Source organism: Narcine bancroftii, chromosome 4 (assembly GCF_036971445.1).
Source record: "Narcine bancroftii isolate sNarBan1 chromosome 4, sNarBan1.hap1, whole genome shotgun sequence".
NCBI lineage: Eukaryota > Metazoa > Chordata > Chondrichthyes > Torpediniformes > Narcinidae > Narcine > Narcine bancroftii.
Genome location: NC_091472.1, coordinates 224,920,539 through 224,945,745, shown reverse-complemented (window position 1 = coordinate 224,945,745; position 25,207 = coordinate 224,920,539). Strand labels below are relative to the sequence as shown.

Sequence of the window (25,207 nt, the reverse complement as noted above, 5' to 3'; positions counted from 1 at the left end):
CATTCAGTCACAAAATTGGTCTATAAGACCCAGCTTTCAATGGGTCCCTCTCTTGCTTAAGAATAACTGTAATAATTGTTTATGAAAAAAAATCTGGAAAAGAATTATCCATCACCTGTTTCAATAATAAATCCTGAAATTTTTATAAAATTCAGAAGTAAAGCCATCATCCCCTGGAGACTTCTATTTGACATGGATCAAAGTGCATCTATTACTTCTTTAGCAGTAAAAGAAGCATCCAAGTCTTTAATATTCTTAACACGCAAAAAAGGGTAAATCCAGATTAAATAAAAAATTATCAATTTTAATCACATCCTCCACTACTTCAGAGGTATATAATTTTTCATAAAACTTTCTAAACACATCATTAATCTCCTGAAATTTATATATAATCAATGATTCATCCCTAATAGCATTTATTATTCTAGAGACTTATTCTATTTTTAACTGCCAAACTAAAACTTTGAGCTCTTTCCCCTAATTCATAATACTTTTGTCTAGTTCTCTTTAATAACTTCTCAAACTTATGTTTGTAATGAATTATTTCATAATTTCATATGAGTTAAATGTATTTTCTTAATTATCATTAATGCTATCAACTGTTTAGCCATTTTAGTTCTAACTACTGTTTTTGGAGATTTATTTAGTAAAATGGATCCAAACAACAATTAAAATCACATCCTACTATAATTTTATTTCATATGCTTGATTTAAATTAAAATAATCCAACATAAATTTCTCATCCTCTATATTAGGAGCATAAATATTCATTAAAGTCCAAGATTCAGAATTTTTTTTACAATTAACAACCAAAAGTCTACCAACTGATGTAATAACTGATTCCAATTTAAAGGATAATTTTTTATTCATCAAAATAGCTACTCCTCGTGCTTTCGGATTAAACAAAGCTGCTGTGACTTGACCCACCCAATCTCTTTTCAATTTCTAATGTTCTTTCACAGTCAAATGTGTTTCTTGCAAAAGAGCAACATCAACCTTCATCATTTTAATATATGCCAATACGCTTTTTCTCTTAATCGAATTATTCTTTTCTTTGGTTTGGCTTCGCGGACGAAGATTTATGGAGGGGGTAAAAAGTCCACGTCAGCTGCAGGCTCGTTTGTGGCTGACAAGTCCGATGCGGGACAGGCAGACACGGTTGCAGCGGTTGCAGGGGAAAATTGGTTGGTTGGGGTTGGGTGTTGGGTTTTTCCTCCTTTGCCTTTTGTCAGTGAGGTGGGCTCTGCGGTCTTCTTCAAAGGAGGTTGCTGCCCGCCAAACTGTGAGGCGCCAAGATGCACGGTTTGAGGCGTTATCAGCCCACTGGCGGTGGTCAATGTGGCAGGCACCAAGAGATTTCTTTAGGCAGTCCTTGTACCTCTTCTTTGGTGCACCTCTGTCACGGTGGCCAGTGGAGAGCTCGCCATATAACACGATCTTGGGAAGGCGATGGTCCTCCATTCTGGAGACGTGACCCATCCAGCGCAGCTGGATCTTCAGCAGCGTGGACTCGATGCTGTCGACCTCTGCCATCTCGAGTACTTCGACGTTAGGGATGAAAGCGCTCCAATGGATGTTGAGGATGGAGCGGAGACAACGCTGGTGGAAGCGTTCTAGGAGCCGTAGGTGGTGCCGGTAGAGGACCCATGATTCGGAGCCGAACAGGAGTGTGGGTATGACAACGGCTCTGTATACGCTTATCTTTGTGAGGTTTTTCAGTTGGTTGTTTTTCCAGACTCTTTTGTGTAGTCTTCCAAAGGCGCTATTTGCCTTGGCGAGTCTGTTGTCTATCTCATTGTCGATCCTTGCATCTGATGAAATGGTGCAGCCGAGATAGGTAAACTGGTTGACCGTTTTGAGTTTTGTGTGCCCGATGGGAATCGAATTATTAAGCCATTAACATTAAAAGTAGCAAAATTTAAATTAGTAATTATTGCAATTCATTTCGAAAACCACCTTATCACACATGATGGAACTCTTCTCCATGGCAACCACACAAAAAAACTACAAAATCTCCTCAAAAGAAAAAGAAAAAACCCCATTCACAACCCCCCCCAAAAAAGAAAAAAAAATACTGTACTACTGTATTACCCCCCCCCCCTCAATTATGCGGGAGTGACCAATGCCACAAAGTGGCCAATTACTTCAGAAGGATCAATAGTTAAACCACCCCCCCGAACAGAGCAAAAAATAATAATCAACATGTCATTTCAAGTATGATATGCTTCCTCCAGATCTTTATTAACTTGATCATCGTTGATATCAGTATCAATCAACTACTGAGATTCCTTCTCTCGCACTTCTGAACTGGTTCAGGCTGTTGAGAAAAATTTTCTTGATTTTTCATCTGGTAGAGAATTAGCAAATGTGAGAGCTTCAACATCATCACTAAAGAACTGAGATTGAAATTCTCCACAAAAAAACTTTTAAGGACAGCAGAGTACAAAAAAGCAAATTTGTATCCTTTCTTCCATAAAACCGCTTTGGCAGAATTAAATTCTTTACGTTATTTAATAACAGCTTGGTTCAAATCAGCATAAAAGATAACTCCATCATTCTTAACTACCAAGGGGCCTTGATTACTTCTTGCATTTTGAACTGCAACTCTTAAGATCAATTCTCTATCTTGATAACGTAGACATCTAATCAGGATAAAACGTGGAGCTCTATCCAATTCCAAACCATTCGGAAAATATTATTTCCCCAAAACTTCAGGAATCCACTTCTGAAAAGATTGAACTGGGTTCGGGCCTTCAAAACTTTCCAGAAGACCAACAATTTTAACATATTCCTTCATCGTGATTCTCCAACCCATCAATTTTCTTCAATAACTCATTTCTCTGAATTTCCCAACCAGGGAATTACTCCTCCACCTGACCCACCTTTTCTTTCCATTGTTCCACATCATCCTTACAGTCATGACAATCTTCCTCAATCTTCTTAAATTTATCTTGTACCTTATCCACCATTTTCACAAACTTTGCCACATCCAACTTAATAGATGATATCTCCCCCTTCATATCAGCAAGTTGCTCCTTCATAGATGAAAAACCTTGACTCATCTGAGTTGCCAAATTTTATATTTGTTTAGATATATCAACTTGAGTTGGTGGGTCTGAATAATGAGGATCAGATTTAAACTTTGTTAAAACCTGTTTAGATATGGGCTACCCCCTTATATATAACAATCTCTTCCTCCTCCGCACCTGGGTAAATTTCTTCTTCCAGTCCCCCTCCAATCTTGTCTTCTTCTTCCTCCGTCGATGCAGATGGCATTTCAGCCCGACTGTGGATTCTGATCCCTCCTCACATCAGCCCAGTATCACTGGGCTGAGAGAAGTTGGGTTCCCTCCCCCCACAGCTCAGGCCGATCTTGATATAACACACATGTGGAGTTATTCCTCATAGCCTGGAAGAGGACGTCTTCGGGCACTGGCACCATCTTCCACAACGCTGCATGAAGTCGGTGCCAGAGTCGAGTGAATCTTACCCAGGGATTGCTGTTGCAGTTTTGGGCGAGCAGGAATTGACTCCACAGGCTCCACTTCGAAGTTACGCCCAAGTTGTTCCATACTTGATAACTGTTTAGAAGTCGTTTTTTTTTAACTGCTTGTACTTTTGTTTTCCTGTAGGAGGTGTCTTTCCACGTCTTCTCCCTATGCCATCACACCACACCCCCAATTAAATTTTTCTTTGAATCAAAATATAAATGACACTGTGGCGATTCACCTAATTGCAGCAGTGAACCGGCCCTGCTTGTTTAGTGCAGGCAGCGGGGCAACCACGGCAAGGAATGCATCAGGGGACCATCTCTTCCAGTACAGACCAGAAGGGCGTGTACACAATCACGTCATCATGACGCGAGCACCAGTACATAAGGGGTGGAACGGAGTTGTGCTTAACATGAGATTCAAATTAAATCAGTTAATTGTGACACCTGAGCACACAGCCTGTCATTTCAGTCTCTTCACTACACTCACTCACAACATACTACATTGGAGACCCCGACGAGTCTCTACGTCCTGAAGACTCAACACAATGGAACAAGCAGCTATAGGCGTCGTTGCATTAAAGCTGCAGACTTTCTGGACGAACAGGCCCTATACTTGGTTGGCATAAGGGCACAAGCCCTGCCTCATGTTCAAGTGAGTGTTCCTCGAGCAAATGCCCAAGAACATCAGGCTCCTGTTGGCTGACGTGGATTTCAGTGACCTGTGTAAGGTTGCAGCATGTGTGGATGTCCTCTACCGCTCAAAATATAAAGCAGTAGACTTGTCAACTGTGTCTCGTGGCCACCACTGAAGACAACACCCAAGTCCAGTTCACCACTGTGCCAGAAAGCAGAGAGATCAAATCCCAAGTTATGTTTCTATCACCAATGCTGGGGGGGGGGGGGGGGGCGCATCCGCCTGCAGGTGCTGTCAGCCATATTTGTTCCTGGGAAACGATGTGATCAGCCGCCATTAGTGGTTATGGCAGCTGGCCGACAAAATAGCCTTCTCCACATTTGAGCCAGCATTTCAGGCCACAGGTTCTTCATGGATACCGGTGGAGATATGCCACTCAAAACACACACAAGGTCCCAGGGCTTTGCCCTTTGAGCCACAAACAACACTGCCTTTCAAACCTTCGGCAAAAGGTGATTCCTGTACTTTTCAGCGACACAACTTTCAAATGGTCCTTCACACTCACTTCGGTGGACAAATCCCTGCTCGGCGCGGATTTCCCCCAGGTGTACTCTCTGCTCATTGACCTCTAGGGCAGATGGCTAGTCCACACAGAGACTTTCCATTCATTGCCCTTGGCAAGTCCAATGAACTGTCAACCCAGTTCACTTCAATGGAGACTAAACACAGCCAGTCCAGCCACCTCTTGACAGACTATCCCTCTATTCTGTGCCCACAGTTCACGGCACCCATGCCCAATCATGGCATGCAACACCACATTGCACATTGCATTCACGTGCCTGATGCCTGGCACAAGACAAACTCACCCTCGCTAAGGCAACATTTCGGCACATGGAGGAGCTAGGCATTGTCAGTCCAATAGCCCATGGACCTCACCCCTCTACTTGGTGCCTATGTCCAGCAGCAGCTGGGGGCCCTGTGGTGATTACAGACATCTCAATGACACAACAACACTGGACTGCTACCCAATTCCTCATATCCAGGATTTTGCAGCAAATCTCCATGGCGCAAAACTCTTCTCCAAAGTTGACCTGATCTGGGGATACTATCAGATCCCCGTGTACTCAGATGACGTCCAGAAGACTGCCATCATCACCCCTTTTGGCCTTTTCGTTCCTACACGTGCCATTTGAGTTGAAAAACGCAGCACAGACCTTTCAGAGATTCATGGACGCGGTCGGAAGGGTCTTACCTTTCCTTATCATATTCCTCAATGATATCCTGACAGCCAGCAGCTCGTCTGAGGAGCACATGAAGCATCTCCACCAGCTTTTCACTCTCCTCACAGTTTGGCCTCACCATCAACCCAGAGAAGTGCCTGTTTGGCCTCATGGAGATAGATTTTCTGGACCATAGAATTACCCAGAGGGAGCTACCCCTTTGCCAGACAATTTCGATGCCATCCAGTGGTTCACCAGACCGACAACACTGAAGGGCCTTCAGGAATTCATAGGCATGGTGAATTTCTACAACAGATTCATCCCTGCAGCTGCCAAGATAGTGATAGTACTATCACACCACCCACAAGCAAACGGGCAAGTCGAGAGGTTCCATCGCCACTCAAGGCAGCGCTGATGGCATGCCTCAAAAAGCCTAACTAGCTGGATGAACTACCATGGATGCTACTAGGGATACACACAGCGCCCAAGGACAGCCACGGTGCCTTCTCTGCTGAGATGATCTATAGTGAAACCATTTCAGACCCTGGCCAGTTCCTCCCACCTTCGACCAAGCAGAACTCTGACACTGCAGCCCTCCTCGCGAGGTTGCAGCACAGGCTGGGTTCACTTGCACCACCACTGCCATCGCAGCATGGTCAGCTGCCCTGCAGCTACCCCCGGACTTGGCTTCTTGTGACTATGTATTCGTGCGCAAAGTCCTGCACAGGAATGCATCCGTGTTCACTCTCGACATTGGGGGGAAAAGAGGAGCTGTTCACAATGGACTGATTGAAATTGGCCCACTTGGACTTGTCCCAGCTGGTACAGGTTCCTCCAGCAGTGCACAGAGGATGGCCGCCAAAGCAGCACACCTCACCCACGATGCATCGCAGGACCATCGGTGCCAGTTCTTGTGGGGAGGGTGTGTTGTGCGACGATGCACATAATTCCAGTGGTGAACTAGCCCCACGTTTTACGTGCGGGTGACGAGGCAGCCATGGCAAGGATAGGATCGTGACGTGAGCACCAGTGTGTAAGGGGCGGAACAGAGTTGTGCTTAAAGGCTGCACGCGAGATTAAAATTAAATCATTTGTGATACCTGAGCCTATTGTTTCAGTCTCTGCACTGCACTCACTCACAACACGCTACAACATTTTCCTTATTCTAATATATCCTCCAAGAGCATGAGGTACAATATTTTGAATTTTGATCTCTTTAATCCAATAAATAAACTCTGTGGCTGTTAATTTAAGTAGCTTTAATTCATTGATAAAACTGATAAATATTTTGCATAGCTTTGCATTAAGACTTTCATAATGATCAATAAAACGTATATAAAGAAACACAAACTTTAAAGAGATACATAATGATGCACAGAAAAGGTATTTAAAGAGATGCAAAGAAGTATTTAAAGAGACAAAAAATTCGAAGGAAAATTTCTCATGTTGTCAAATCATGCGCAAGTTGTTAGTTTGGGTGGATATTACGACATACTACAAACTGGTTTCTTAAAGAGACAGGCACAAAACTAACTAAGAGTTAAAAAACATGGTTTTAACCTTTACATACCTGACAACTTGTTAATCTGCCTGTCTTTGTATCCCCAGCAAACCTGATTGTAGTTTACTCCATCCCTCCATGAAAGTTGTTGGTATCGGTTGTGAATAGTTGAGGGCTCTTGTACTGATCCACTGATTACTGATTGCCAATTCCTTTTCTTTAATCCTCATTCTCTGTTTTGTGCTGGTCAGCGAGACCCTTCTGCATACCAATAAATTATCCCCAACCAATATATCTTTAGGAAGTGCTCAGATCTGAAACGTTGGTTATATAATCTTAATCTCCTCTGGGCGCAGCAAGTCCTGCTGAGATCCTCCGGCATTTCTGTGTTTTTACAACCTTTATTGAATGCCTGCTGAAATACAAATCATCTACTCCCACTCTATCCCCTTTATCCATTGTGTTAGATCTTAAAGTAACACAAGGAGGTTTGTCAAATTTTGAAACCACATGACCTTCATTGATTATTTTCCATCTTCCAATTGTTCTACTTGTACCATAATAATTGATTCTATCACTTACCCAATGATGCATGTTAGGCTCACTTGGGAGGATCAAGGATGGGGTTGGGGGGCGGGGTGGGAGAAGGAATCATTGTTTAAAAATAATGGGACACCCATTTAAGTGAGAGTTGAGGTGATTTTGATTTTATTTTTAAAAGGGCATGAACCTTTGGCAGTGGAAGCCTTGAACATTTTTATCGGGATATGGATTCATGCTCAACCAAGGAATTGAGAGACTGGAATGTGGTGTTGAGATTGTAATGGAATAGGTTTACATCTTATTAACTAGGAGAACAGGTTGGATGGCCCAACTGGCCTACTCTTGCTCCTAATTTAGACATTGGTACATATTTAAGGGTAGAAAGCTTTCTGACCCTTGGAGTTGTGTGTGACAAGGCGTTCTAATGACTTGCAAGGCAGCTCGAAGAACTGACCCACACGCAGGAGACCGCAGATGCTGGAATACGAAGCTAAACACATTCTGCTGGAGGAACTAAGCAGGTTGAGCAGTATCTTGATAAAAGTTTTCAGCCCTAAACGCCGGCCGCTCTTTTTCGCCCACTGATAATTTTATTGATAATTTCATAATTTAGACATATGACATGGCAACAGGCCATTTCAGTCTACAAGCCTGTGCCACCCAATTAACCTGCACCCCTGGTACATTTCAAACGGGGGGAGGAAACTGGAGCCTCTGGGGAAAATCCACGTCGACGTGGGGAGAACGTACAAACTCCTTACAGACAGCGCGGGATTCAAATCCTGGTCCTGATCACTGCACTGTAAAGGTGTCATGCAAACCACTGCACCAACTGAGCTGCCCCAAATGCTGCTCAACTCACTGAGTTCCTCCAGCAGTGTGGTTAGTTGAGTAAATGACATACAAACATGTCAGATTGATCACTCATCTTCACTGTTTATGAAGCAAAGCTCCAAAATTATGAATGGACAGGGCTTTATCCGCTGCAGTACTGAGTAGTTGTCAGCTCCTGTGGGACGGTGACCTGAATGGTGGGCTAAATGTCTGGGGGTGAAGTGTATTAGTCTGAAAGGGTTCTAGGGGCATGTGGGGGTGTTGGTGGTTCAGTTTGTGGTTGTGGGGGTGGTGGAGGTCTGAGGGGTAGTGGTGGTGGGTTCAAGAGGTCAGTTGTCTGGACGATAAATGGGACCGGCTGGTCACTGACAAGGGCTTCTGGGTGCACCTCCTCTGCCGGATTCCCTGCTCAAACCAGGTGCCAGATGGACATCCAGGTACTGTATGTCGGTGTATTGTGGGGTTAGCAGGCAGATGGTGCACATCCTCGATCAGTGAATCATCCTTGTGGGTCCTAACATGTCTGTGGAGTAGCACCAACCCTGGGGTCATCAGCCAGACCAGCAGAGTGATCCCAAACACCAACCTCCTGGGGAAGGAGAACAGTTTCTCATATGGGGTGGCGTTCGTAGCAATACAAAGTAGGGACCTGGTGCTGTGTAGCGCCTCTGGAAGAACCTCGCCTCTGAGAGACGAGCATCCCTTTTGACGAAGGGCCAATAGGACTGCCTTCCAGATTGTGCTGTTCTCCCTCTCCACCTGCCCGATCCCGCAGGGGTTGTAGCTGGTGGTTCTCATGGCAACGCCCTCAGAAAGGAACTCCTGACTCATGAATAAGGACCCCCAATCATTGTGAACGTAAATGGGGCGTACGAACAAGGTGAAGAGGTTGCAGAGAGCATTAATGACCGTGGGCATGATCATACCCTGGCATGAGTACTCGTCCATGATACTCAGGAAGTACATGTTCTGATACCATGTAACCATATAACCACTTACAGCACAGAACAGGCCAGTTCGGCCCTACTAGTCCATGCCGTAGTAAATCCCCACCTTCCTAGTCCCACTGACCAGCACCCGGTCCATACCCCTCTAGTCCCCTCCTATTCATGTAACGATCCAGTCTTTCCTTAAATGTAACCAATGATCCCGCCTCGACCACGTCTGCTGGAAGCTCATTCCACATCCCCACCACCCTCTGCGTAAAGAAATTTCCCCTCATGTTCCCCTTATAATTTTCCCCCTTCAATCTTAAACCATGCCCTCTAGTTTGAATCTCCCCCTTTCTTAATTGAAAAAGCCTATCCATATTTACTCTGTCTGTCCCTTTTAAAATCTTAAACACCTCTATCAAGTCCCCTCTCAATCTTCTACGCTCCAGAGAAACAAGCCCCAGTCTGCACAACCTTTCCCTGTAACTCAGACCCTGGAATCCTGTCAACATTCTCGTGAACCTTCTCTGCACTCTCTCTATTTTGTTTATATCTTTCCTATAATTTGGTGACCAAAACTGTACACAGTACTCCAAATTTGGCCTCACCAATGCCTTGTACAATATCATCATAACCTCCCTACTCTTGAATTCAATACTCCGATTTATGAAGGCTAACATTCCAAATGCCTTCTTCACCACACCATCTACTTGAGTATCAGCCTTGAGGGTACTATTTACCATAACTCTGCACTCTTCAATTGTCTACCATTCAATGTATATGACCTATTTAAATTTGCCTTTCCAAAATGCAGCACCTCACATTTATCTGTATTAAATTCCATCAGCCATTTCTCAGCCCACACCTCCAACCTTCCTAAATCATCTTTTATTCTACGGTAATCTACCTCACTGTCCACAACACCACCAATCTTTTTTTTTATTTTTATTTTTTTTATTTTTATTTTCTACCACTACTCTCTTACACCTTCCATCCAACCACTGCTGAATCCATTTCACTACCTTCTTATTTATACCTAATGCCTCCACCTTTTTTCCTAACCTCCTGTGGGGAACTTTGTCAAAAGCTTTACTAAAGTCCAAATAGACAACATCCACAGCTTTCCCTTCATCAACCTTTTTTGTAACCCCCTCGAAGAACTCAATCAGGTTTGTCAAGCATGATCTACCCCTGACAAAACCATGCTGATTACTCCCTATCAATCCTTGTACCTCCAAAAATTTGTAAATAGCATCCCTCAGAACACTTTCTATCAACTTGCCCACCACAGACGTCAGACATACAGGCCTATAATTCCCAGGTTTGCATTTGGACCCTTTCTTAAACAGAGGAACCACATGCGCCATCCTCCAATACTTTGGTACCACCCCCGTGGCCAGTGACATCCTAAATATCTCTGTTAATGGCCCCACTAACTGTCCACTAGCCTCCCTGAGTGTCCTAGGGAATATTTTGTCCGGTCCGGGAGATTTATCCACCTTTATCTTTTTTAACACAGCCATCACTACCTCCTCGGTTATCCTTATATGCTTCATGACCTCCCCACTATTTTTCTTTACTTCAACTGGTTCAACATTTTTTTCGCTAGTGAATACCGAGGCAAAGAAATCATTCAAAATTTCCCCCATTTCCTCAGACTTCTCACTCACGTGGAGGGAAGGGAGCCCTTGAAGTCTATACTGAGACGTTCAAAGGGACGAGTGGCCTTGATCAGCTGGGACTTCTTTGGCCGTTCAAAATGCAGCTTGCACTCCACACAGACCGAACAGTTGCGGGTCAGGTCCCTGATTTCTTCTACTGAATAGGGGAGGTTGTGGGCTGTCACAGAGTGGTAGAGCATGGTGACCCCGGGGTGGCAGAGGCTATTGTGAAAGGTTTGGAGGTGATCTACCTGCGCCCTGGCACAGGTTCCCCATGACAGGGCATTGATGGCTCATTGAGCTTCCCAGGCCAGAACAAGATCTCCTAATTGTAGGTGGGCAATCCAATTCCCCACCTCATGACTTTGTCATTTTTGATCTTCTCCCATTGCTTATTGTTAAACATAAATGCGACAGCTCTCTGGTTTGTCAGCAGAGTGAATGGTCTGCCAGCCATATTGCACCTTCAGAGGTGCACAGCCTCCACTTTTGCTTGGGCTGCCTTCTCAATGGCCGTGCGCCTAAGTTAGGAGCCCTGGAGGGTCCAGGAAAAGAATGCCATGGGCCAGCCTGCTTGGTTCAGCATGATGGCTAGGGCAAAATTGGAGGCATCGCTCTCCACTTAGAAAGGAATGGATGAATCAGTGGCGTGCATCACCACCTTGGCAGTCTCATCCTTAATGCTGTCTAAGGCCTTCTGGGCATTGGGGAAACTTGATGGTTTTCACAAGGAGATGGACCTTGTCTGCATAATTGGAAACCCATTGGGCATATTATGAGAAGACCCCAGGCACTTTTTCAAGACCTTGAGGTTTTGGGGTAGTGGAAGTTTCAGAAGGGGGCAATGAAGCCACGTTCCACCACATCCCCCAGTACTGTGTAGCACTGCGTACCACTGCTAAAGGCAGAGCTGCTGAAATAAATCCTGTCCACATCAAGCAGGTAAACCAGTAACTGCCATTTATTTAAACCATGACCGTTCTTTTTTAGGGGAGGTGACAGGTTCATGGGAGTGATGTCATAATGCTGCTGTGAGGCCTGGCTGTTCCCCTGGCCAAGCGCTCCTGCAGCCTGGAACTTCTGCGCGGTGAGGGGAAAGCCCCTGTGCCCTGCCGCTCTGGCTGTTCACAGGGTTAACCTGGCCTGCTATATCTGCCAGATGTGAAATGCGGAACGTGCATTTTTTTCTGGTTGTATGTTAAGTTCAGGACTTTAATGGTGGCAAGGAACTTCTGCAGGTTCGTGTCGTGTTCCTCATGGTTATGGGGGCAGATAGGGACATTATCCAGATATGGATATGTGGCTTCTAATTTATTGTTTTCCACCATGCAGTCCATCTCCCTTTGGAACATTGACACTCCATTCATAAGGCCGCATGGGACCCCAGGAAATGTTGAGGTAGCCTTTAGCCTCGTGTGCCATGGTCCTCTGGGTTAATCCTCTGGGTGGATTGGGATCTGGTGATATGCCAACTTGAGGTCGATAGTGGAGAAGACCCGGTATTTGGCTGTCTTGTTCACCATGTCGGCTATAGGTAAACCTGTTGATTGTCTGGCTATAATTGATGACTATCTGGTGCTTCTCCCCACTCTTAACCACCACCACTTGTGCCCTCCAGGGGCTGTTACTGGGATCTATAATGCCCTCTTCTAGCAGTGGCCTTATTTCAGCTTTTATAAACTCTCTGTCCCCGGGGCTGTATCGCCCACTTTTCGTGGTGACCGATTTGCAGCTAGGGGTGAGGTTCTGGAACAGGGAAGGCAGAGGAACCCAGAGGGTGGCCAGACCGCAGGTTGGGTGTCCTGGATGGCGATCCGGTGTCTGATTGGCCATGTTCAGAGAGGTGGACGATCATCCAGGAATTGATTATTTCTGACCTTAATAATCACAGAGCACTTATGGCATCAGGAATATTTAAAGTGGTAGGTGAGTGGAAAGAAAACGTTTGAAAACCACTGGTTTAAATTTTTAAGGGGCATGAAACACCCTGTTCATGGGACCAGATTTCACATGACGGTGATTCTTCTTTGGCCTTTGTTTAATGGGAGTCAGTGAAAAGTGTACGAAAGAAAACTGTCCTTTTTTTTCTCAAAGCAGGGAAATGCAAGTAAAGTTTCCGGTCGGAATTCTTCATTCAAAGACAGTGTGGGGAGTGAGGCAGATCAAGCCAAGGACATCTCCATATCCACACTCTTCCCATATCATCAGGTAATGAATGACAAACCAAACCCAATCCAGATCCACTCCTGAAAATGAAGAAGGCTAAAGGATTTACCTTTACCAGCATAGAACATTTGGGCCAAACAGCCTGATTCTGGGCAATATCACTCTATGAATCTAAAAGATGAGAGACTACTTTCTTATGCCATGAATCCACTCTCGGGTAATTAACCTACCAGCACATCTCTGGGTTATGGAAGGAAACTGGAGGCCAACCCAAGGAAACCCACACAGTCAAAGAGAGATCACTCAAACCCCTCACAGACAGCGCCAGAGGTCTGCCTGGAACCCAGGAAGTATGAGCCTGTCACTCCACTGCTGCTGGAGAGATGGAATTATGCCAAGTGCTGGGAAGGAGTTGGGAATCAGAAGTGGATGTCGGTGACGGTGGAGCTGGTTTGGCCATTGCAGTGCAGGGATAATTCATTGGGGGTGACTCAGTGACCCGTGCTGGGGTGTGAATTGCTGTCTGCATATTGTCAGGCTGAGTGAAGGGGTAGGAGTCAGCAGAGAACGAGAATCGGACAATTTAGTGCTGGATATTTTGGCACTGGACATTTTGGCAAAAAAAAGACTTTTGTAGCCCTTCGGACATTTTGGCACCTCCAGTTTGGTGCTGGACATTTTGACCTGGCTCCCCACCCCATGCTGGCTGAGGTCCCGTCGCACTGCCTGAACCCTGGCGTTTCAGAAACCCCATCCCCCCCCCCCCAGGAAACAGCTCCCCTGGCAAATAAGGGCTTTTCATAGCTTCTGATCTACTGGTCTGGCAAGCATATGGATGAACGACGCCTATCTGGTGTAGGCTTCATGGTCAAGATCTCCATTGCCTCCAAACTCGAAAACCTCCCGACAGGCCACTCGGACCGGATCATGTCCATGCGACTCCCCCTTCAAAACAAGCATTGCATCACCCTCATCAGTGTCTATGCTCCAACCCTCCAGGCGGAACCAGCAGAAAAGGACAAGTTCTACACTGATCTGCGCCACCTCACTCAATGCACCCCTACAGCCGACAAGGTTGTCATCGTTGGTGACTTCAACACTCGCGTCAGCAAAGACTCAGAAACCTGGCCAGGAATCCTGGGCAAGCATGGTGTCGGCAAGTGCAACGACAATGGGCGCCTCCTGTTGGAGCTCTGCGCAGAACAGCGGCTTATCATTACAAACACCCTTTTTCAGCAGAGGGACAGCCTGAAGACTACTTGGATGCATCCCCGATCCAAACACTGGCACCTCCTGGACTACGTCCTGGTGCGAGAAAGAGACAAACGAGATGTGCTTCACACCAGGGTCATGCCCAGCGCGGAATGCCACACTGACCACCGGCTGGTTCGCTGCAAGCTCAACCTTCACTTCAAGCCAAAGTCCAGGAACAGTAAAGCCCCCAGAAAGAGGTTCAATGTTGGAAACTTGCAGTCAGACGAAGTGAGAGGAAACTTCCAGGTAAACCTCAAAGCAAAGCTCGAGGATGCAATCCGCCTCACGGACTCGTCCCCTGAAACCCTCTGGGATCAGCTGAAGACTACCATACTGCAATCCACTGAAGAGGTACTGGGCTTCTCATCCAGGAAAAACAAGGACTGGTTCGACGAAAACAACCAGGATATCCAGGAGCTGCTGGCAAAGAAGCGAGCTGCCCATCAGGCTCACCTTGCAAAGCCGTCCTGGCCAGAGAAGAAACAAGCCTTCCGTCGCGCATGCAGCCATCTTCAGCGTAAACTCCGGGAGATCCAAAATGAGTGGTGGACTAGCCTCGCCAAACGAACCCAGCTCAGCGCGGACATTGGCGACTTCAGGAGTTTTTACAAGGCTCTAAAGCCTGTGTACGGCCCCTCACCCCAAGTCCAAAGCCTGCTGCGCAGCTCAGACGGCAAAGTCCTCCTCAGCGACAAGATCTCCATCCTCAACCGATGGTCAGAACACTTCCAATCTCTTTTCAGTGCCAATGGCTCAATCCAAGAATCCGCCCTGCTCCAGCTCCCTCAACAGCCCTTAAGGCTAGAGCTGGATGAGGTCCTCACCCGAGAAGAGACATATAAGGCAATTGAACAACTGAAAAGTGGCAAAGCAGCTGGTATGGATGGAATCCCCCCAGAGGTCTGGAAGGCTGGCGGTAAAACTCTGTATGCCAAACTGCATGAGTTTTTCAAGCTCTGCTGGGACCAAGGAAAGCTGCCTCAGGACCTTCGTGATGCCATCATCATCACCCTGTACAAAAACAAAGGTGAGAAATCAGACTGCTCAAACTACAGGAGAATCACGCTGCTCTCCATTGCAGGCAAAATCTTCGCTAGGATTCTCCTAAATAGAATAATACCTAGTGTCGCCAAAAATGTTCTCCCAGAATCACAGTGCGGCTTTCGCGCAAACAGAGGAACAACTGACATGGTCTTTGCCCTCAGACAGCTCCAAGAAAAGTGCAGAGAACAAAACAAAGGACCTCACCAAAGCCTTCGACACTGTGAGCAGGAAAGGGCTTTGGCAAATACTAGAGCGCCTTGGATGCCCCCCAAAGTTCCTCAACATGGTTATCCAACTGCACGAAAACCAACAAGGTTGGGTCAGATACAGCAATGAGCTCTCTGAACCCTTCTCCATTAACAATGGCGTGAAGCAAGGCTGCATTCTCGCACCAACCCTCTTTTCAATCTTCTTCAGCATGATGCTGAAACAAGCCATGAAAGATCTCAACAATGAAGACGCTGTTTACATCCGGTACCGCACGGATGGCAGTCTCTTCAATTTGAGGCGCCTGCAAGCCCACACCAAGACACAAGAGCAATTTGTCCGTGAACTACTCTTTGCAGACGATGCCGCTTTAGTTGCCCATTCAGAGCCAGCTCTTCAGCGCTTGACGTCCTGTTTTGCGGGAACTGCCAAAATGTTTGGCGTGGAAGTCAGCCTGAAGAAAACTGAGGTCCTCCATCAGGCACACAAAGCTCAAAACGGTCAACAAGTTTACCTATCTCGGCTGCACCATTTCATCGGATGCAAGGATCGACAATGAGATAGACAATAGACTCGCCAAGGCAAATAGCGCCTTTGGAAGACTACACAAAAGAATCTGGAAAAACAACCAACTGAAAAACATCACAAAGATTAGCTTATACAGAGCCGTTGTCATACCCACACTCCTGTTCAGCTCCGAATCATGGGTCCTCTACCGGCATCACCTACGGCTCCTAGAACGCTTCCACCAGCGTTGTCTCCGCTCCATCCTCAACATTCATTGGAGCAACTTCATCTCCAACATCGAAGTACTCGAGATGGCAGAGGCCGACACCATCGAATCCACGCTGCTGAAGATCCAACTGCGCTGGGTAGGTCACGTCTCCAGAATGGAGGACCATTGCCTTCCCAAGATCGTGTTATATGGCGAGCTCTCCACTGGCCACCGTGACAGAGGTGCACCAAAGAAGAGGTACAAGGACTGCCTAAAGAAATCTCTTGGTGCCTGCCACATTGACTACCGCCAGTGGGCTGATATCGCCTCAAACCGTGCATCTTGGCACCTCACAGTTCGGCGGGCAGCAACCTCCTTTGAAGAAGACCGCAGAGCCCACCTCACTGTCAAAAGACAAAGGAGGAAAAATCCAACACCCAACCCTAACCAACGAATTTTCCCTTGCAACCGCTGCAACCGTGTCTGCCTGTCCCGCATCGGACTTATCAGCCACAAACGAGCCTGCAGCTGACGTGGACATTACCCCTCCATAAATCTTCGTCTGCGAAGCCAAGCCAAAGAAGATTGTTCTACTTATTATACAAATAATCACTTAGGTTCATGTGTTCACTTAGGTTTAATTAATAATTTTAAGACAACTAATGAGTGTTTTTAATCATTTTTAATTAATTTAATTATATATTCCATTATATGAAATTAAACTTCTAATATAATAAACATATCATTATAATTTACCAAAACCCTGGTTTTTATGGTTTCCTGTCTGTTCTTAATAACTTGTATTGCAATAAACTATGAAAAGCCCTTGTTTGCTGCGGGAGCGGTTTCCTGTGGGGAGGAAGTTTCTGCAATACTGAGGATTCAGGCAGTGGGGCGGGACAGAGTCAGCTAGCAGATGGTGAGTGGGGTGGGTGGGTCAAATGTGGGCACCAGTCTGAGAGGCCCAAAATGTCAGGTGCCAAATTCAAGTCCTAGACTCGCATAGAACATTGAGTGTTACAGCATAGTACAGGCCCTTCGATGTTGTGCCAATCTATATAAACCTACTCAACAATCTATGTGCCTGAGGCTTTTAAATGTCCTTATTGTACCAGCCTCCATCATCGCCCTGGCAATGCATTCCTGGCACCCACTACTGTGTTTTATAAAAAACTTACCCCTGATGTCTCCCCTAAATTTTGCTCACTTTCTCCATATGTCCTCTGATGTTTGCAACTGTCATCCCAGGAGAAAGGGGCTGGCTGTCCATCTTGGCTACGCACCTCACTGGTGGTGGAGCTCAATGTGTGGCAGAAATGAGCAACAGAGTATTGCAGTAGAGCCAAGTAGTCATGGCAGGGTCAGTGCTGAAAGTGTGGTGAATTCTTCACTCCCAACATGATCTCTAATGGGGAGAATGCAAATAATCCTGATCCCGAGGCTCTCTCCATTCCCCAACTCTCATTAGGTGAATGATACCTGTGTTTAAAAACAAGTACCACCAGAGGGGAGAGAGCTTCTCTCGACCCTCTCCCCCATTACTTGTCAGGTTTTTTCTCTCCTACTCTCCCACCTATATCCACTTACATGTGAGCCTGCACTCCTCCCTCCTGCCCCTTTCCCCCTCCTCTTCCCTCTTCCCCCCCCCCCCACTTTTTATTCAAGCATCTTCTTTTTATTTTCTTATACCTGAGTAAAGACCCAGCCCTGAAACATTGGCCACCCTTTACATCCTATAGGTGCTGTGTGCCCTCTGGGGTGCCAGAAATTAAGATCTGAGAAAAACTCTGTCTACATTTTTCTGTGGAATATTTCTGTTCTTGTTTACAAATCAGGAGAAAACCAACTCCAACTTTGGCCTGCCTGTAAAAGCACCCCAAAAAAGGACAACCAAAGCCATCCATCAGTATCACAGGAGCAGGGACAGCAATCTCGACTCTGTGGATCAGGTGCTGCTTGAGGTGCTAACACAATTAGTACCAAGTCTCACAAAGTTGATTGTCAAGCGGGTGAGGGTTTACTGATGGATCATGAATTGAGCGATGATGCTGTGCTTAAGGAGTGAGAAGAGGTAATAGGGAGTATCTTGGGAATTATAGATTGGTGAGTCTGATGACTGGTGTGCAAACTATTGGAGATGATTCTTAACCCGAACACCCTCATTGGACAAATTTGGAATTGAAATCTGCACAGTGCTATTCATTAGCTTCCTTATTGGGAGATGCTCTTCCTTTTACAATTTCTAAGATACCTTTAACCCAATACTTAAACATACATTGCGGATTTGGTTTGAATTTTGCAAATTTTTTGATTTAAAAAAAATTAGTTTGTCAAGTATTATTTATCCAAACTATTTTTTCTCATCACTTATAATGGATCAAGCCTTTTTACTTTGGAAAAGCAAAGGAATAGTCTATTTTTAAAAATCTGTTTATAGAAAGATGTTTAATGCCTTTTGATAACAAATATATATCTAAGTCACAATATTTCCAAGTTAGAAGATTTTGAATAAAATATTACCTAACTTTCCTTTAACATATCAAGCTGATTTGGTTAATACTCTTTTTTATTTGAATCTTTCTCATAAGGGTTTAATAGGTAATATTTACAATAATTTATTAAAATTGCAATCGATCCCTAATAATATAATTAGAGGAACTTGGGAATTATAACTTCAGCCACTTCTCCCAGAGGAACTTTGGGAAAAGATTTTTGGAATGGTTAATACCTCTTCATTATGTGCCCGACACTCAATTATTCTGTTTAAAGTGGTACATTGGGTTCATAAGTTGAAAGATAAATTGGCCAGTATCTTTCCTAATGTTAGTTCTATGTGTGATAGATGTAAATCACAAGTGGCCACACTAATGCATATGTTTTGGTCTTGCTCTGTATTGAACAGATATTTTCTAGACTTTGTCAATTATCCATTTTAGAATTATCATTCCAGACATGGGCTGAGTCCCCACTTCTGCACAGCGGGTTGTAGCCTTTACTCACCTACTGTGATGCAATGGTTCTCTCAAGTTGTGTCATGTTTAAATTTAGAAAAAAATTAGAAGTTGCACTTTTGACACCTCTATGAAGTTTGAAGAGACTGTGCATCCTTTTATAAACTATTTTTCTATGAATTAATTTGTATTTTGATTTTATCTTCTGGACTGTTTTTGGATTTATGTTGGGTTTTTTTTATTGGCAAGGACCAGATAAATAGTCTAGGCTCCCTAGACTTTTTGTTGTGTTGCTGTTTTGTGTATATTTTGGTAATTTAGATGGGGTTTTAACAATTTTTTTCCTCTTTTTTTAATATTCCAAATTGAGATGGATAATATTGTTCAATATGTTATATTAAGTATCGCAATGTATTGATGTTTCTGTTTTTACTATTCAGTTCTGCATTCTATTCTCCTTATGTATTGTTTACTATGATATGTTTAATAAAAAGATTGAAAAAGAAAGATTCTTAAGGATACGATCTATAAACATTTGGAGAAGTACCGTCTACTCAAGAATAGTTAGCATGGCTTTGTGAAGGAAAGGTTGTGCCTCATGAGTCTAACTGAGTTTTTTGAGGAAGTAACAAAAGAAATTGATGAGGATAGGTCAGTAGATGTGGTCTAAATGGATTTTAATAGGGCATTTGACAAGGTCCCCCATGAGAAAGACATTCAGAAAGTCAGGAGGCATGGGATCCATGGAACCTTGGCTGTGTGGATAAAACAATTGGCTTCCAGATAGAAAGCAGAGAGTAGTAGTGGAGGTCAGTGACTAGCGGAGTACCGTAAGGATCTGTTCTGCGACCCTGTTCTTGGTAATTTTTATAAATGACATGGATGAAGAGGCAGAAAGATGGGTCAGTAAGTTTGCGGATGATATGAAGGTTGGAGGGGTTGTGGATGGAGCTGAAGGTTGTTGAAGGTTACAAGATAAGATAGACAGGATGCAAAGTTGGGTGGAAAAGTGGCAGATGTATTTCAATCCAGATAAGTGTAAGGTGATGAGATTTGGAAGGACAAACCAGAAGGCTGAGTGCAGGGTTAATGATCAGTTTCTTAAGAGGACTGTGGGTCAATATTCAGTGCTGGGGTGTGTCTTTGGGATGTGGGAGGAAACCAAAGCACCCAGAAGAAATCCATATGGATGAATAGAGGGACCTCAGGGTCCAAATCCATACATCCCTCAAGGTCGCCACACAGGTTGATAGGATAGTTAAGAATGTCTGTAAAATGCTGGGTTTCATTAATAGGGGCTTGAATTCAAGAGAAGAGAGGTCATATTGCAACTCTACAAATCGATGATAAGACCACATTTAGAATATTGTGTTCAGTTCTGGTCATAGGAAGGATGTGGAACCTATGGAGAGGGTGCAGAGGAGATTTACCAGGATGTTGCCTGGATTGGGAAATAAGTTTTATGAGGCAAGGTTAGCAGAGCTGGGACTTTTCTCTTTGGAACTTAGAAGGATGAGAAGAAACTTAATAGAGGTCCACAAGATTATGAGAGGCATAGATAGGGTGGACAGCTAGAGCCTTATTCCCAAGGCAGGAATAGCAAACACCAGGGGACTTCTCTATAAAGTGAAGGGAGGGAAGTTTAGGGGAGTCATCAGGGTTAAGTTTTTTACACATAGAATTATGAGTGCCTGGAATGCCTTGTCAGGGATGGTGGTGGAGGCTGAAACATCAGGAGCATTTAAGAGACTTTTAGACAGGCACATGGATGAAAGAAAAGTAGAGGGTTACAGGATTGAGAGGGTTTAGTACTTTTTTTAAGGAATATATGGGTTGGCACAACACTGAGGGCTGAAGGATCTGTAATGTGCTATCGTGTTCTATGAAGTTGTTGCCATTTATGAATTTGGACTCTTTCTCATTCAGATCAATGTATTTATTTGCTTCAAAGATTATTTATCCTTCCACTAGTCACCTAAAATTTGTGATCTCCAGTTTTGAAATCATGTGGCATTAGGAACACATCTTTTTCTGTATAAATCTCTCATTACTCAAAACAGCCCTTGCCCCGTCAATTTTTTTCATATTTCCTTTCAATTTGGACAGAGGCTATTCAGCCATCAATTTCATGCTGTCCTTCAGAGTAACCTCATCAACACCACTTGTCTCCATGCCTATTTGCGCCCCTTGAATTCCATATTTTGGGGTGAATCTATGCCTTCGCTCATCAAGCATCTCCAGGAAGGTGTTACAGAGGTGCAATTGGTATAGACACTGCCTCATAGCTCCAGAGAGAGCCAGGTTTAATCCTGACCTCTCTTCTTCTTTTCTTTGGCTTGGCTTCGCGGACGAAGATTTATGGAGGGGTAAATGTCCACGTCAGCTGCAGGCTCGTTTGTGGCTGACAAGTCCGATGCGGGACAGGCAGACACGGTTGCAGCGATTGCAAGGAAAAATTGGTTTGTTGGGGTTGGGTGTTGGATTTTTCCTTCTTTGTCTTTTGTCAGTGAGGTGGGCTCTGCGGTCTTCTTCAAAGGAGGTTGCTGCCCACCGAACTGTGAGGCGCCAAGATGCACGGTTTGAGGCGATATCAGCCCACTGGCAGTGGTCAATGTGGCAGGCACCAAGAGATTTCTTTAGGCAGTCCTTGTACCTCTTCTTTGGTGCACCTCTGTCACGGTGGCCAGTGGAGAGCTCGCCATCTAGGTGTTGCCTATGTGGAGTTTCCACATTCTCTCTGTAACCATATGGATTTCTTCTGGATGCTTTGGTTTCCTCCCACATCCCAAGCACATACCCCAGCACTGAATATTGACCCACAGTCCACTTTATCTTGATTTTCAGTACAGTCTGGGTAGAGTTTGCACATTCTCTCTGTGGGTTTTCCCTGGGTGCTGCCTAAGTTGTGCAGGTTGATTCTTCATTGGCTGCTGTAAATTCCCATTTGGAGGATTAGAGTGGCATTAATCAATATGCAGGAGAATTGCTTACACGGAAACAAGTGGAGTTGATTTGATATCTCAAAGGGGTGGCAGAGGTTTGATGGGCTGAATGACCTCCCACATTAAAAGGAAATATGGAAAAAAAAGTGGATGGAGGTATACAGAGAATTAAAAGACCTAAAAAGAGAGAGACTAAAAAATTGGGAAGTTCAGCAAATTTTTAGTGACTGGCAAAAGAACCCCGAGGCAAATAAATACCTTCACCCATAAGGAGTCCAAAGGCGGCATAAGGCAAAATCATGGAGGAGAAAACACAGAAGTTGTGGCTCTTAGCACCAAAAAAAAAGCCAAGGAATAGAGGAGGGATGCAGATTAAGTTGATTGAGCAGAAGAGAGATTTTAGAGCAAGACTTCAAAGCTTCCACCACTGCCATCTGATATCGTATGGAAAATTAGATGAGAGAAAAAATGAATGTATGAATACATCTGATCTGTCTCTGGATCCATGTACATTGGGTGGGTGATTCCTCAGTGAGATGGGACATGATTTTGCAAAGGTATAGATGAGGGAATAAACTTGCTTGACAGGGGCAAAAGGAACCTCCTATGGAATTCAATAAGGAGAAAAACAGTACAGAGAAATGGAGGTGAATAAAATATGAGGTTACATCAATAGAAAGCAAACACTGAGGCAAGCAAGCAAATGACATCAAAATATTTGTGTACTCAAATGTGTTAGTGTGTTGTGACTACTACTGCCTGAAAGCTCCCCTTCATTTACTTCCCTTGTGTGTTTATTTTCCATCATTACTGATCCCATACTTGTTTCATTTCCTCAGCCTCGGATAATAAAGGAATGCTGGGCACGTGACATAACATCTCTGCTCCTCTTCAGCCTCTCCCTCCCTTTTCTTGCCAGTAAACTTGAGAGTTGTTGATCCCCCATCATGATTCTTTTATGTGTTTTTATTCAATAATGCATTTTACTTTTTCTTTCCATCCTATTAGCAGGCATTTTTCTGGAACTAATATAGCCAAATGATTAGTTTGTGTTAAAGTTAGTGTTAATTTTCATCTCCTCATCCATTTATATTTCTTGTCTCATTTTAATCATAGTCTCCACCTGAAATTGAAATTATTTCCGGTTTTAATGTTCTTTTTCCACCTTACTCTTTAATCAAACATAAAATGGAGGATTTGCTTAATACTGTTTTTTTTTCTTCAAATTCAAGCATCTCCACCTTATGCATTTTTCCACAATAACTTATTTGATTATTTTTAAATCATTGGAAAGCTGTTTCTTTGATAATCTCTTGACCTGGATTTGTGCATATGGGATGAATGCTACTCTGTTATAACATGCAGTTGGTGACAACAACCTGACAAATGCAGAAAGAAAATTTTCTAGTGATTCTGTCCCCCTCCACCTCAGGACAAAAGAGATTGATTGAGAAGGCTGCGCTATCAAGGGCAAGTTCTCAGACATTTTGATAAAGGTTCAGTTAAACAGGGATGTCAGCAGATGCTGGGGTTGAGGGCAAAACTCAGCAGGCCATGCAGCAACCCGCTACTGTTCACGCAGCTGACTCATGACTACACTGCCAGATTCACTTCATACACAACCATCAGTTTGCAGATGATACAACAGTTGTTGGCCTCATTGGCAACAATGATGAGTCGGCTTACAGAGAGGAGGTTGGGAGGCTCGTAAAATGGCGTGAGAACAACATGGACAAGACAAAGGAGATAATTGTGGACTTCAGGAGGATGAAGGTTGACCACTCTCCTTGACAAATCAATAGCTTCATTTTGAAGAGAATTGAAAGTATAAAGTTCCTTGGTGTGCATATAAAGGACAACCCTCAGTATACTGGGCCCACAACATCATCTCATTAGTCAGGAAAGCACAGCAGCCCCTACACTTCCCAAGGAGGTTCAGGAGAACAAGGCCCTCATCTTGACAACATTTTACAGGGGCACAGTTGAGAGAGTGTCCCATCAGGCCGTATCATTGTGTGGTATGGTTACGGCAAAGCGTCGGACCAGAAATCAATACAGAGGATTATCAAAACGGTTGAGAAAATCACTAGTTTCCATTTCCTCTATTGACGACATTTGCTTGGAGAGTTGCTTAAAAAGGGCTCAAAGAATTATTGAGGACCTTTCCCATCCATCACACAGTATCTTCGACCCACTATCATCAGGAAGGAGGTGGAGGAGCATCCAAATCAGGACTGCCAAGTTGGGAAATCGCTTCTTCCCGCAGGTTGTGAGATTGATGAATGGTATCTGTAACTGGGTAAATCATACCAAAATATTTTGATATTTTAATTTGTATCTTTATGCATGTGTATATATAATATATGATTATTATTATGCGTGTGTGTGCACCGTGGTCCATGGAAATGCAGTTTCGTCAGGTTGTATGTGTACAGTCAGATGATGATAAACATGAACGTAATCACTCCTTTACATCTGACTTACAAGAGCATTTGGCAACATGTATTCATGTCATCACATACATCTATCGACTGGCGACATCTCTCAATACCCAAAATTACGATCAGCCCAGTATCCTTTATTCTATTTAACAAGCCCCACCTCTTGTTATTGTTTTTAAGGTACATTATGAATAGATTTATCAAAGGTATTTGTATTGACAAATCTGTAAACCTTGACTCTCTTACTCCAATGATCAAATGGTTTTTTTTGGCTTACTGATTTGCAGTCAGTTCCCCAGAATAAGTTCACAGTATCTGAGAAATTATATATCATTCTTTGAAATGGTCGTTTCTTTGAATTTAGCTGCGGGCAGGGTCAAGTCCTGATCTGGGCTTGTCAGGATTCTCAGTATCACCGACCACAAATTTAGAGAATGACCTGGATGCGGCGAATGAAATACCCACAACATCTACGGCTGATCAGGTGAGTGGTCATGAATCCAATTGCCCAAGAGGCAGACTTGAAGTATGACTGAGAGGAAGGAGGTGAAGGGTTCCGTTTGCATTAAACGTGAAGACTGTGATTTTTTACTGTCACAACGCAGTGAAATTTGTTTTTGTCCTGGTACAATGATCTGTTCTTCTGTGAAGTGCTCTTTTATTGTTTCC

At 44.2% G+C, this 25,207-nt stretch overlaps 1 protein-coding gene across 18 annotated transcripts in view; it reads left to right on the top strand.

Annotated features, from left to right (window-relative positions):
• LOC138761643 (cation channel sperm-associated targeting subunit tau-like) overlaps nt 1-25,207 on the top strand; it is a 189,483-nt gene that overhangs the window by 122,507 nt on the left and 41,769 nt on the right. For 10 of the 18 annotated variants that reach the window (XM_069934105.1, XM_069934106.1, XM_069934101.1 and 7 more), the window contains 3 exons: nt 12,913-13,026; nt 18,040-18,213; nt 24,903-25,022. In XM_069934105.1, the coding sequence (XP_069790206.1) occupies nt 12,913-13,026; nt 18,040-18,213; nt 24,903-25,022 (408 nt within the window). The remainder of the gene's footprint in view (nt 1-12,912; nt 13,027-18,039; nt 18,214-24,902; nt 25,023-25,207) is intronic. The other 8 variants (XM_069934107.1, XM_069934095.1, XM_069934113.1 and 5 more) reach the window with 6 other exon arrangements.